The sequence below is a fragment of the Ambystoma mexicanum genome, chromosome 12 (genome assembly GCF_040938575.1).
Source record: "Ambystoma mexicanum isolate Mex_15411 chromosome 12, UKY_AmexF1_1, whole genome shotgun sequence".
Taxonomy (NCBI): domain Eukaryota; kingdom Metazoa; phylum Chordata; class Amphibia; order Caudata; family Ambystomatidae; genus Ambystoma; species Ambystoma mexicanum.
Window position 1 is genome coordinate 143,851,119 of NC_090936.1, and position 14,494 is coordinate 143,865,612.

The following is a 14,494-nucleotide window of genomic DNA, read 5'->3' on the forward strand; positions in this document are numbered from 1 at the left end:
GCATGTCTCTGAGGGTTTGTGAGAGCTCCGAGAGCACACGGCGCACAGCGGCAAGTTCAGCACAAACGTCTTTGGACGTCGCATGCAGTTCCCCCCTCAGGCTCTCGGTGCTTTTCTCCATTTGTGCTCTCAGGCTCTCGGTGCTTCTCTCCATTTCTCCCCTGAGGCTCTCACTACTTTTCTCTATTTGTGCCCTGAGTGTCTCGGTGGATGTTTCCATGGCTGCCCTGGAACCCCCGCATTCATTTGCATGGTCCTTGAGTAGCGTGGACACTTCCTGCTGTTGCTCGATCAGCAGGTCGAGGGACTGTTGCCTCTGCTGGGCCATGGACATTTGCGGTGGTGTGACAGGGGGGCTGCTCAACACATGTTGCCTTGGCACAGGACTTGTGGGGGTTGGCCAGTCGTCGTCTTCAGGGTGCCCCTGCGTGGTTTCGTCATGGTGTAGGGGATGGAACATGCAGGGGGATTGGGAAAGGTCATGGATGGTACCTACGTCGCCAGCACTGTTTTCCGTGTCGGAGCATGCTGGCATGACAGCTGTGTCACCTATGGTGCTGCTACCACCAGAGGCAGTGCCATCAGATACGTTCTTTGGGGGGACCTGTGGTGCTGGGGTTGTGGACTTGCTGGCTGCTGGGGTGCCTGTTGCAGTCCCCTCCAGTGTGCTGCCACTTGATTCCTGCTGCTGCCGTGTCTTGATCCTTGCACCTGAGGTGGTGGCTCTTGGGACGTTGGTCCTGGCCCTCTTTGCAGGCGTGCTGGTAGGGGTGTCCTGCAGCTCGTCGTTGGTATCGGACCCTGTGGTGGAGTAAAGAGGGGCGAGCGTTAGTTATGGGTCTGTCGGATTTGGAATGGCAACGTATCAAATGCATTGGGGTGGTACATGAGGCTGATTTGGGACTGGGCCTTGGAGGTGGTCTCATTTTCGTGTGGATTGAGGATGCATTCATTTGGCTGCCTGCAGTTAGGGGGTGCATGCTGCACATGTAGGGGTTGTTTATGGCATCTTGATTGATTTGTTTATTCATTCTGACTTTTAGAGGGCGCTGTCAGGGCAAAGTATGTATTGCACTATGGGGTCACATGGTACTGCACATGTTCGTGTTTTGTGGATTTCGCATTGTTTCTCTTGGCCAACCTACCTGATTCTCCGGATGTCGGCACTCCTTTCTCCATCCCTCCGACTCCCTCTATGCTCTCCATTCCTATGGTGGAGGCGCAGATATCCTCCCAGGGGGTCAACTTGATGGGCGACTCTGAACCCCCCCCGGTAGCTGTGGCGATGTTCCTGTTCGCAGAAAGTATGCTGCGTACGCGGATCCGCAGGTCGTCCCACCGCTTGCGACATTGCTGTGGCGTGCGGGGTGTTGTCCCCACCGCACTTACGCGCTGTGCCACCAGGGCCCATATGGCCTTCTTGTTGGCAAGGGCCGTCCTGGTCATTTGACTGGAGAAGACGACGGCGGCATTTTCCTGGAGGGTCTCGGTGAGCACGGTCAGTTCCTCTCGGGAGAAGTGTACCTGCCGCTTGCGATCACACGCTTTCTTGGCTACCTTTCCCATATTTATTTTTTTAACTGGGGTTGCTAACGGGTTGGGATGTGTGTCAGGGTCGGATTTTTAATGGTTGTGTTGGGATTCGGATTTTATAGTTGTGCGGCGTGCTGTTTCCCGTTCCGGCCACATGCTTTTACTTCCGTTTCCGTATATTTACGGTGCCCGTAATTTGCGGTGCCCGCTCGTTACGGTGACCGCTCATTACGGTGACCGCTAAGATGGGTGGCGGTATTGCACCTGGTGCAGCGTACGGCGGCGGTAAGGGCCGTTTTGGGGTCATTTCCGCCATCGCAGCCTTTCGGATTCCGCCATGGCGTAATGCTCGTGCCCGATGGGTCGTAATTAGCCGCACTTTGCTCCTTCGTGCAATGGCGGAAACGCTATTTACGCTGTTGCGGTCCGGTCAGTCACTTTCCGCCAGGGTCGTAATGAGGCCCAATGTCTTTCATAAGACTTGTGTTTAAGTATAGAATTTTTACCAATAACCTCCTTGGGGCACGGCTGATTCGTTATTACAGGATTTGAAGCAACTTTATCCAATAGTGATGCAGGCATCTCCAAACCTTGAGACGAAACAACTTTAGATAATGGCGCGGTGATTTGGGGCACGTCCAAGCTTGTAGATGAAACAGAATCTAGCTCTACAAGTTCTGGATCGTCATAGGTTGAGAAGTCCAGGATTTCAGGCACGCCATCCTCAGACGTCGTAATATTCAGTATTTGAGATTGTTTAGCTGAAGTCAAATGGGCACTTTTTTGTGATGTTAAGGCGTTACTCGATACAGGGGCTTGAGCCGTTGAAATTTTAGCCGAGTCACTAGAAAGAGCCTGTGCCATTTTTATATTTCGTAAAAATTTCTGAGATCCGTTTGAGACGTTTTTCTTTGTCTTTTGGTTCTTCGGTTTCTTGCTGGTTACAGCGTGGTTTGGTTTTGAAGGCGAAGTCGCCAAGTTCCTTGTGGCGTTGGAGGATCGTGTAAAAATGGAAAAAACCTTAGGTAAACCTTCATTTGCGGAGATACTCACAGCTTCAGCAGTTGTTTCAGTTATAGTACCAATACCCGAAGGAGAGGCCGTTTGGGGGTCAACAGAGGCCTTATTGGCAGCACCTCTAGACTGCTCAAATACTGTGTTAAAGGACAGATTGAGACTGTTTATTATAGGCAAACTTGTCGCTAAGCAAGAGCCAATGGTTGAGGTAGATAAGACAGTCGGGAGCCCTGAGACATGAGGGACTACAAAGGCCTTTGCAGGGATCGAAACTGGATCCACTTCCGCTAGGGTATTATGCGTTGCTTGTGACAACTGAGGGCAAGGAGGATCTTGGATAGAGACAGAGTCCAATAGGGAGTGCTGTTGTTTTGATGCTTCAGTAAGGGCTTGTTCAGCCTGAGGTTTAACTTTCGTGCTAGAGAGCTTGCTACATAGGCACTCTTCAGACAACCGCCTCCCTACAATTTTTGTATCGTGTTTAAATAGGGCAAGAGTCTCTCGAGCCACTTCGGCGAACAATCTTTTGTCAGAAGAGTCGGTTTTCCTGCTCTCATTTAACAAGACAAACGCTCCTTCCAGTCTTTTAAGGCACTCATGTTGCTCGACATACGAGTGGTCACAAGTTTTTTCTATCTGAGTTAGTTTTGAGCTCATCATTGCGACCACCGTTGTTAAATCCTTAGTGGCTTCATGTATGTTTTCGTACAGTTTCATAAACGGGGCCAATGAGATCGACGAAGAGGCCATAAAGAGAGCTTGTAATTCCGTTGTTGAAGGCATCGTCGGCAGAGTTATTCCAGATGAATTAGGTTGTAGCTCAGAAGGACTAGCCATAAGAAGCTCCTTCTCACGACGAATTTTCGGATATGGGCGTTCCATTAGTGAGGAATCCATAGAGTCATTATGTAGGGAATGGTCGTTGCCATCGGATTCATCAATGGCTCCATGGGACTTCCATTTAGAGGTGGCAAGTCTTTTTTGGGAAGTCAAATGTAATTCTGAAGTCTCGTGCCTCAAATCGGCATTTAAGGACTGCTCAGTTGATTTTAACCGTTTGTAGCATGAGTCAGGCCATATGTCAGAAGTTGCTCCTGACAGTTGGCTGTTATTGCGTTTTGCTGCAGATTTTACTTTCGATTCGGCTGAAAGGTTCGGCTCTTTGGGTGTCTTACTGGCGCACATTTTGTTCAGGCGCGTTAAGTTCTGAAGGACGTTGTTCACTACCCCAAGGGAATCTCTTCTTGCGAGCATTGAATTGCGTACCTCTGGCTCATCTGTTATACCGCTCTCCAGATTAAGTACGCGGTTTTGGTCACAGCCGTGCAGACTTGTGTTAAAAATGTTATGTTGCTTGCTGAAGTTGGTCGCATTCATATATCCGAATTCATCGTGCGAGCCCACTGTGGTCAGATTCGTGGTTGCGCTTACTGGAGAACTCGCAGTAATCCTTATGCAAGAGTCATTTGGAATAGGTCCCACGTCATCGCAAGGTAAACTAGAAAAAGAATGGGTGGACGGCCGAGGCCCAGCGAACTGATTTACGACAGTAATCAGCTCCTTCTCTTGGTCAAGTTCCTGGACTGCCGTTAATTCATTGCTAGAGGGCGCTGTTCCATCGTCGCTGAGGACTCGAGCTGTGATTGAGTCTGAAATAACTCTGCCGCGCGAGCTCGAAGACACACACGCTCCGAGACCCTGCGCCGCGGCGTCGTCGCTCGCGGGCGCGGCGTCCAAACAGACACGCTCTACATTGGGAGCCGGGATGAGAGCTCCGCCACGGCAAAGTCCAGTCGGTTCATCACTGTCGCTGTCGAGGGGCTTCAGCGGGGCCTCAAGAACCCCGCAACATCCCGATCCCTCAAGCGCCTGCAGGGGCTCGCCGTCGTCCAACGCACGGCATTCGTCGTCCCCCCCACACCGCCCATGAGTAATGGCGCAACCTGTGAAAGCATCTGCGCTAGCATCATACATGCTACATATATTGACAAACACGTTGTCACAGAGAGGGGGTAGGTTAGCAATGTTCCTCGTAGCGTTTTCGCAATCCTGAGCTACGTGTGCTTGAATAAGACCTTCATTATACTCAACAGATTCAGGTTCGGAAGTGCATGAATGGTAGCAACTTACTTTCTGTGAACGAGAAGGTCGGCAAGTAGCCTTTGTCTCATCAGGAGCCGCAGCACCGTCACGCCGCCTCTGTGCCCGGGTCCTTAGCACAGGGGACTGAATAGACGCCATTACTCGCCGCTCGCCGAACAACAAACAGCTTTGCTTCCACAGCCCTTTCCACCTCAGGGCTTCACTCGTTTTTTTACTTTTACTGGAGTGGGAATGAGGTCCTCGCGAGAGCAGCCTGCCCAATCAAGACGAAGGACATTTTGAGAATCAGGGGTCGAGGTGGGTGGGGGCGGCTGGAAGCAGCACTCCTCTGCTTTTTTATTTTAGGTTTGGGTTTTGCTATACTTTTATTTTTAAAAAGAAACTGTTCCAGAATGTTTTGGCTTTAAAATAAATCCGTAGGAAGAAGTTGAAACTTGCACTGCACTGAGGGAATGTTCAGCAGGTGTGTCTGTTTGGGTGGCGTGGTGATGGGGTTTGAGGGGGGTGGGTTCAGGCAGGGCTGGCCTTAAGGGCAGCAGTGCCCTGGGTGAATTGGCACCCCCCCTCGCCCACCGCGCCCCCCTAGTTAACAGGGGGTGGGCGGAAGGGGGTGGGGCCAGGAGGGGCCACTTTTTTTTTTTAACCTCCTCACTTTAGCGAGGAGGTTCAATAGGGCGCGTTAGCACCCCATTGCCATTGAATTAGCCCGCCTCCGCGGGTTCATTCAATGGCAATGAGGCGCCTGCCACGCATTCTGCCACCACGCCAGCTCGGGGGAGCCCTTGAAAGACTCCCCGGAGCTGGTATGGTGGGGGGCTAATGGTGCCTTTTCTTGTGAAAAGTGCCCGCGGCAGAGGGGCGCATTTAAATGCACCTCCCTGCCGCGGGCACAATTTACAGTAAAAGGCCACCTGCTGCGCCTTCTCCCACAACCCCAGCTCGGGGGAGCCCTTGAAAGACTCCTCTGAGCTGGCGTGGCGAGGGCAAAAGGTGCCCTGGGGGGCGTGGCGCCCCGGGCGGTCGCCCGGCTCGCCCCACCCCCAAGGCCGGCTCTGGGTGCAGGCCAGCAGGGAATATATTTCCACTACTTATTTTCGTACACTTTGACCATTGTTGAGAATGCACTCTTTAATTTTTTTATTTTTTTTTACACCGTATTCTGTATTGTTTTTCTGCGTCAGAGAAACTAAAATGGCCTCACCTATTTAGCTACTGCGCCATCTCCAATCATATAACGTGAATATAATTGCAGTATTCATAGCCACGCAGCATTCGGTTGGTTCGCGAACAGTTCGCAATCACGACGGAGCCTCGGAGGGCTTGTTGTCTCACACTTCAGCTTCTGTGGCGCACACACGCTGCAGGCGGGGAGGGGTGGCCCCTAACGACGCCCCCGGGAAGCGCTGTGGGATTCTCGGTCCAGCGTTCCCTTCCTCTCACCTTTCAGTCGTGTTTACATACCTGCCCCGTCCTGAACGTGTCGATGCGTCCGTCTACCGTGTGCAGTGGGACTGTTTGTGCTTCTGTTGACTCGCTGCAATGTTATTTTAATCTGTACATCTATTTCCGACTGGATATCCACTTAAGAGAACGGTGCAGCGGGTCAGCAGAAACACAAACGGCCCGACTGCACGCGGCAGGAGTTTAAAGGCGCGCGTCCACCTGAGGCACCCCGCATTCGGTTTCGGGGGCAACTCAGGTGGGGACGCCTCCCGTGATCTCTGAACTCGGGCGGCTCTACACCAAGGTACCCACAAAACCAGGGGTACCCACAGGCACGCGAAGAGCTGCCCCCCCCGCCCCCCTCCTCTTACTTGGGAAACCACATGCGCATAAATACACAAGAGGAAGGCCTCACTCGAGGACGTGCCCACGCACAGCACGTGCGTGGCCGCTGTGTGGATATGAATGTGGGTGACGGCAGGCTCGGACTGCCCGCCCCAAAACCGCCCCATGCTAGTGTGGCAACTCGTTGGGCCAGTGTGGCAGGCTACTGCTCTGCGCGGCTAGTAGTTTTGACCAGCGTTGCTGAATATCTATTCTTCAAATGGCACAACTTGCATCGTTATTTTATTATTTTTTCAAAACTCCCCCATTGGGTACTATTCAGTCAGTCTGTCAAAAAAGGAGTGAATTGCCATTTGCAACTGTGGGCCACTTGTTCAGTGGTGCCCGAGACAATGTTATGCCCCAGTTCGACCCTGGGTGAGGGCACCCTGCATCTGTGTGTGGCAGAGACCAGTCCCTTCCCGTTGCCCCCAAACACATGACCCTTTCTTGACCATGAATAGGTGTGCTCGCACTCTCACCCCCTATACACGAGGGCCCGGCTCCCCCGGGCAGCTGCCCCTTCCTGCTGCGGCACTGACTGAATCCTGGATGGATTGGAACCCCAGGCCCCCCGGGCAGTGGCAGCGGTCACCCGAGCACCTGCAGGGAGATGTCAAGGGGTGCATCTCGGAGCACAGGCCCTCCTCCTCTTCTATTCCCAGCCCCACCTGCCCCACTACACGCTGTGGCCGAGAGATGGATACAGTGGGAAACCGGCGTGCCAGCGGGGGCAGGCACGCATAGCGGGGGCACAGCCGAATTGGGAGAGAGCCAGAGGCAGGAGAGGAAGAACCGGACAGACAGAGGGGGGGAGGGGGCAATAAAAGAAAGAGGGGGGCAAGATGCATGGGCGTAGGGTGTGCATGGAGTGGGGGAGAAGAGACCAAAACACAATAGCACGGCAGAGGTAGAGAAAAGTTCAGACACCCTGCGGGCGAGGGGAAGAGGGGCAAAGGGGCGAACACGTGCGGGAGACAGAAGAAGGCGAGGAGGAGTGGGAAACAGAGAGGGAAAGAGGAGTGCGAGGGGGAGCGAAAGGAAGGGGGCGAGGCAGGCAAACACAGAAAGGCGAAGAGGTCAGAGGAGACAGAGGAAACAGAGGAAAGAGGGCCAGAGGGCAGGACAGGTGCAGAGAGAATAAGGAAGAGAGGCAGAGGCGAGGTAGGAGGAAGAGAGGGAGGGAGGGAGGGAAGGGACCCTCCCACTGCCAGACACGCTGTGTGTTACCTGGGGAAGTCAGGCAGGCAAGTAAAAACACATTGCAAGTCAAGGCTGCCCGCGCCAGGTGAATGCGAACCACGCCGCCTCGCTCTCCCCCGCCAGGAACCGCTCTCGCTGCGGCTGGGGAGACTCGCCACGTGCCCGCCCCGGGTGCCCCGCGGAGCCACCTGCGGGTTCATGTGCCCCCCTCGGTCAGCTGACGAGTTTCTGCAAGTTTTATGGCTCCATTCATTCGCTAGATCATGCACAGAAACCCCCGGCAGTGGATTTTCTACGTGTTTCTATGTTTTGGGGTCCTCTACGTCAAGCTGGGGTGAGTACCGGGGTATACTGTGCATGCACGAGGCTCTTGGGGAGACGGGGCAAGCGTGCGCGGGTTTGTGCATTCATGGGGCATTCTCAGAGTAGCGCCGCGAAAGCCAGCGGCAACTGAAAGGCGCTTGCCGTTCTCACTGCTACCATGCAGCTACTTCCTCTGTCAGAGTGGCACGGTGCATTGCAGCGCACAGTCCGGGCGTGCATGAGCGCGATGCCATGGGTATCCTGGGTACAGATGGCATGCTCGCTGGGATGGGGCTGAGGGAAGGTCTGGAAGGTCTCCCCGTGGACTAACCCTCAAGGTGCTGTCACACCAGCAACTCGCAACGAGCTAGTTCTCATGTGGGTGGGGGTGCAGATCTCAAAGCTCAACCATGGCGTGGGCATCAAAGTGTTTTTAGAGGGACATCGCTCAAAGTGCCGCCACAAAGTGAGCCCCCCGCCCCCTTCAAAATACCAACAGCATATGGCCCCATCGATCTCACTGTGCTGTCTGGGGCATCGCCCGCAAAGTTTCACCAGCTGGTAGGCGTTAAAGTGTGACCAGAGTAGCCAGTCTTAAAGTGCTTCCAGTGGGTAGTGCTCAAAGTGCTGTCAGATTAGCGGGTCACAACGCGGTGCCCAGGGGTAGTTGTGACAGGCCTGCAGGCGAGGCGCCATCAGCGGTAGTGCTAGAGAAAGCCAGGCGTGGAAGTGCGGCCTGCCACAGCTACGGATCAGAAAGTGCAGCCAGGTGAGCAGTACTTAAAGTGCTGCGATGGGATGCCTCTCAGCGTGCTGCCAGGAGCTGATAGAGCGTAGATCTCACTGTGCTTCTGGGGGCGGGGGTAGCAGGAGAGGAGGGCCATTGCTAAATGCTGCCAGAGAAATATCTTTCAAGTGTGTTGCCAGAGGGACAGATCTCCTGGCGCCGACAGGCGGACAGCCTCCAAAGAGTCACCACAGGGTGCTGCTCTCAAAGGGCAAGTCAGGAAGGCAGTGACAGAGGGGCAGTTCCGGAGTGCGACAGACAGGCAGCACTGGGCGTTCTGCCCGAGGACACGCCTTGAAGTGCCGTCAGGACGGCATATCGCGGGAAGATCTCGAAATGCTGCCACGGGGTCAGTGCCGAAGATGCTGACAGGCGCGGCCCCTAAGAAGTGCCAGGTGACGCCGTGCACGCGATGCCAGGGGGCTCGCTATCAAACAGACGAGTGCGTGTTCCAAGGGCTGTCGGAGGGTGCAGCGCACACAAGGCGTTGCCAGAAGGAGAATCTTTGACAGCGAGAGGGAGGGGCGGTCACCCCAATGCTCCCACAACTGGCGTCTCCGCGAGGTCCCCTGGGGGAGCAGCTCTGAAAAGGGGCGAGAGAGGCGACTCCCCGAGCGCCGCCAAGGGACAGCCCTTGAAATGTTGTCAGGGGGGGGGGGGGGAGTGCCTCGGAATATGTTGCCAGTGGCCACTCTCAAAGTGCAAGGTTCGCAGCACTTCACCAAGTGCTATCAAAGGGGAGCTCTCAAAGGATGCCAGGGGGGAATCACAAGGGGCTGCCAGAGGGCCTACACTTCTGCCAGAGGGGGCCAGTGGCGCCCCCAGACATTTCTCATAGGGGTGGCCTGATGAGGCCAATGGAAATCTTGGGTGGCACAGGAAGTTGCACTTCTAAGAGGCAGGTGGGCCGTTGGGGGGGGGGGCAGCATTTTTATAAGGGTGGCCATGGCCCCCCTTGGTGGCACCTCTGGAGGGGGCATGTTGCAAGGGCCACAGAAACCACAGAAGTATCTGCATTCCTTTCCCAGTAATATGCTCCTGGACAGTGCCCCTCTTCTCCACCAGGGGGGGCTTTGGGGAGCAAAAAGTCATGCAGTGGAGGCTGTCCCAAGGCCAGCACTCGGGTGGGGGTTCCTGCACCATTGCGCCCCCCTGAAAAGTCTTCTGTAGTCTGGCTCAACTCGGCGTTACTCTCGGAAGACCACCCAATGCATAGGTATGCCATGGGAGGGTCGTGTAGCGCCTAACGGCCAGTGCCATATCCTCGAAGCGCTCCCGGATGCCTGGGCGTCCGCCAAGCCACAGGCTTAACATACACGATAAACAGTACCTTGCACTGCATTACAGAATGCAACACAATTGTGACCATGTTTGCAGAAAAAGCGGGGGCCTTAACGATATATTATGAAGTTCTGTATGTTGGGCGTGGGAGGCTTGCTGCGTGATCTGCCGGGTCAGGGAAGAAATGGCTTCTGGCACCAAGACCGAATTGTGATTTTGTTCTCACAGCAAAAATGCACCATTTGTAATTTTCAGAACTGCTTCACAAAGCCCAAGACGCCACAAAAAAGGCACACTTTCAGAAGTTGAAAATTGCCAATTTGTGCCACAACATTTGCCTTTATTTGCTGCATAACAAAACAACACTGGCACTATCCCGGGGGCCTCTCTAGCTGACCCTGGCTCAGTGGCCAAAGACCATAATTGCCTGAAGGCCACTTTAGTCTAGCTCCTGCCGGCATGCAGCTGGACCGGGCGCGCTCGGCGCTGGAGGCCTGGCCAATTCAACTAACTGCAAGGAAGGAAGCGTTGTGGCAGAGAGCCCGAGAGCACGTGTATTCCACTTAGATTGAGGGCGGCAAGGATGCAAGCAGCTTAACGGGTGAATCTCAAGTGTGCTCAGCAGCCGAAGCAAAACAGGAAGTGAAACTAACATATGTTTTGGAGGAATTACGGACTTGTCAGAAACAATAGAAACAAGGCGGTGTGCGGCACAGTGTGTCTAGTGAGGACTGAGGACAGACCTCTGTGCATTTCGTTCCGGATTCCAGCGATCCCTGTGACAGTCTGTTTACCATTTCCACAAAGACTCTTCAAAATCACTGCGCACGCGCGGAGCGCGGCGCGGTGTGCGGCACAGTGTGTCTAGTGTCCAGTGGCCTAAGGCCGAAGAGCGAAAAAACGGAGACAGACAAACGGAGCCAAACGGAGCCTGAAGCAAAGAGCGGTGAGCAGCAACCAAAGCTTTTCCCTCCCCCTTTCCCCCTCCCTCCTTCCCTCCTCTCGCCTCTCCTCCCTTTCTCGCTCCTTCTCTTTTTATCCCCCTATCTCTTTCCCGTTTCCCTCTGCCCCCTTCCCTTTTCCCCCTTTCTTTCTTTCTCCTTCTTTTTCCCTACTTCTAGTCCCTTCCTGCACCCTTTCTCTGCTGTCTCTCCCGCCACTCCGCTCCGGGGACACCTGTGAAACAAGACACTAAGGCACTGGAAATATCCCGATCCTACGCAAGTCTCGCTTAAAGACTTTCCGCCTTACTTGAGCGTCCACAACCCCCGTTCGCGTTTCATTTCGGCTATCCAAAAATATCAAAAAAGGAATGGCGCCGCTCTCACCGACAGAAGTGGAGGCCGGGAGGTGGATGCGCAGCGACAAAACACAGTTAGATCATGGCCACAGGGTGGCCAGTGCTACGCTAGAACACAACAGCAGCATGCCAAATGCCTCGCAAGAGGGGCTAGAGGGGCAGTCTTCAGATGCTTTTCCACTGACCTCAGGAGTAAAAAACACAAGCATCATGACCCCAGCGAATCCTACAGCCACTGTAAGGGGGCTGAAAACTGGAGACCAAATAGATCTAAACGTGCCACCCGAGACCTCCCTGCAAAAAGCGACCGTAAATAAACAGAAAGGCTATCTAAACCTGGAAAGAACAAAAGGCCCTGCCCCTGCCCCTTCCACGGATTCCACACAAACGCCCCGCCAGCGTACCGCCTCGGTGAATGACACCAGGCCTGAAGCTGTTGGAGGACGGCCTCGGCTGGGGTCTGCATGGCTAGGGTCTCTTCAGGTGGAAGGAGACATGGGGCAACCCACGCACCAACGGCATCTTACACCAATGCCGAGTGAAGACATGAGGAAAGGCTCGGTAGGCACAGGTGAAAAAGATGCCCTAGTCCAGAGCGGAGAGGGGGGAGGCCTGGCAATGGCCATTGTACATAACAGTGTCAGAAAAAGGGCCCCAATCGCGGCGGCCAAAGACAGAAACATGCTGGACAAAGACAGAAAAAAGCAGACCATTTCGCCGTCGGAAAGGCCTCCCTCCCCGAAGACACTCGAAAACGAAGAACGAGAGGAGCCAGGGCCGGGGGACGACGCAGATGACTCCGTCTTCATAGAGTCAATGTCGGATGGCGGAAACATATCCAGCCAAGACCCATCAGCAGATGAAATAAAAGCCCAAAGAATTCAACTAGAAAAAGTACAACAAGAAAAAGAAGATCTCTTACAAGAGTCAAGGGCCAGAAATCCAGAGAACAAAGGGCCCAGGGATCAAATTGTAAATTGTGAGATGACGGTGTCATCTGATCAGTCTACATCACAGGACGAACAACATAAACAACTTAGAGATACAACTATAAGGAAAAAAATCTTTAAAAAAACCAAGAAGGCTGGAGGCAAAGCCAGGGCAGGGAATGATATGCCACCTAAAAAGAAAGGCCGGAAAGCAGGCCCTCAAGCGGGTGAAGTTTCGAAAAGACAAGATATAGTGTTACTCTCAGCTTCCTTGAGGGATTACTTTATAAAACAAACAAAGCAAAAACAAGCCACAGACCAAGAATTGTCAGACGCTGAAATTCTGGCGGCTATCCGAGAGCCTCCCTCACCGTGTAAAGCCCAGAAAATTGATCAGCCACAGGAAAAATCATTACCAAGAGTCAAATGGCACGCTCGTACTTCACCAAACAGAACGCATAATATTGAAGTCGTGAAAGGAAAGCCCCCGGCAGAAATGAGTGCGAAGGACCTTATGACATCAGAGAAAAATGCAGAACAATTAAACATCCTAAGGACAAATGCCGAATGCATTAGTGAGCCAAGTGGGGAGACACCTCACTCAGGAGATTCAAAACAAAAAGACAATACTCAAATAATAAAAACGGTAACAGACCATCAAACGTCAGACCCATCAAATGTAGTCAGTGAAGGCCCACACAGCTTATTGAGCAAAAAAGACACTTTAGACCAACCCGAATGCCAAGCACCCGCAGCCATGGCAAATCAAGAGACTCAGACAAGACTAAAACCAAGCGAAAGACAGTCCTACGTCGAAGATCAAGCGGCGCGGACGAGATCGCATAGCCAGGCACATAGTAACACATCATGGGCGGAATCTTCAACCAGCTTACAAGGCGTGATTGCAGGAGGGGACAAAAGATTCTCTGAAAAATTCAATCAGCTCCATAACGAAAAAGAACTCTACACACCAACCAGAAACAGGAGGCCAAGTGACATCCTGGCAGGGTTTGAGAAAGAAACACCCTCAGAAAAGAAAAAAAAGGCTGACTTACTATCAATCATGTCAGCCTTTTCAATAGCGCTCAACCCCTTCAGCAAACTGTATGAGGCGATTCATGAGGCCCTAAAGGACAACACGTCCATGATCACCTCACTTAAGGATAAATTGACCTTTATAGAAGGATACCTAACAGCAGTAGAAAGGAACTCAAACACCATACAAAAGAGCCTCGAAACCAAACTAACGAATTTCGAAAACAAGCTGCTCAATATGGATCGACAAACCAGGCAGACACTAGCAATGACCTCTCAAAGTACTCAAACGGAAGAGATGGCCAGAGTCACAGAAGTGGCTCCGATTTTCACGAAAGCCCGTGTCAAATTACCAAGAGATGTGCCGGATCAGAGTCGAGCCTTACAGACAAAAAACATGAGGAAACAGGCAATGGAGAGCCCCCTCCTGTGTGTTCCTCCAAAGAGTCTCCCAGACACTCGAGTGACAGCATCCCTCACCTCCGCGGTGGACCCCCCCGTCGACAGATCCGACAGAGCCATTCCCAGCAAAGAAAAGCGCCAGGCGACCACAGTGGGAAATCACTCACAGCAAGATCGCCCCGAAACCGCGCAAAGGTCCCCCACGCTGATCCACGCCCTCGATTCATCTAACTCTTCTGACGACTCGGCCTGCGCTGAAGAGGAAATCTCAAGCCCGCAGCAACCAAGAATAACTACCCCGCCGGCTTGCGTTAGGACGCGATCTGGAGCAAGGAGGGTTACACATGTGGAGGCTCCAAGCGACCAGGGTAGATCTCGCTCGAGCACCCCCACCACTGGCTTGGAGGTTATCCAAACCTTAAAGAAAATGGAAGAGAAGCCAGTCCCTAAAAAAGAGACAGACCGTCGCGATGAACGGATCCCTAATCGCGAGCATAGAAAATATAGGATTAATTCCTATAAAAAAGACCACGGTCGATCAAAACCGGCCGAAAAAAAACTCCTAAAACTCGAAGGGACATCGCTATTTAAATTAGAGCAATCTTCATCTAAAGATAGATACATGGTCCTAAATAGAAGGACAGTCTTAAAAATCACAGCAAAAATTGACAAATTGCGGCATCTATCCACAAGGGACCTGGTTCTGGTGGAACCCTACCACAAAGACCATAAAGCTAAAGCATATCTACACATAAGGTCGAAAGCCCTGCATGA

General features: G+C 53.0%; 1 protein-coding gene across 1 annotated transcript in view; it reads left to right on the forward strand.

The window, feature by feature from the left end:
- Window positions 1-7,744: 7,744 nt before the first annotated feature.
- The window catches only part of WNT7B (Wnt family member 7B), a 554,012-nt gene continuing 547,262 nt past the window's right edge, over window positions 7,745-14,494 (forward strand). The window contains exon 1 of the mRNA XM_069628186.1: window positions 7,745-8,017. Coding sequence (XP_069484287.1) covers window positions 7,947-8,017 — 71 coding nt within the window. The 5' untranslated portion in view covers window positions 7,745-7,946. The remainder of the gene's footprint in view (window positions 8,018-14,494) is intronic.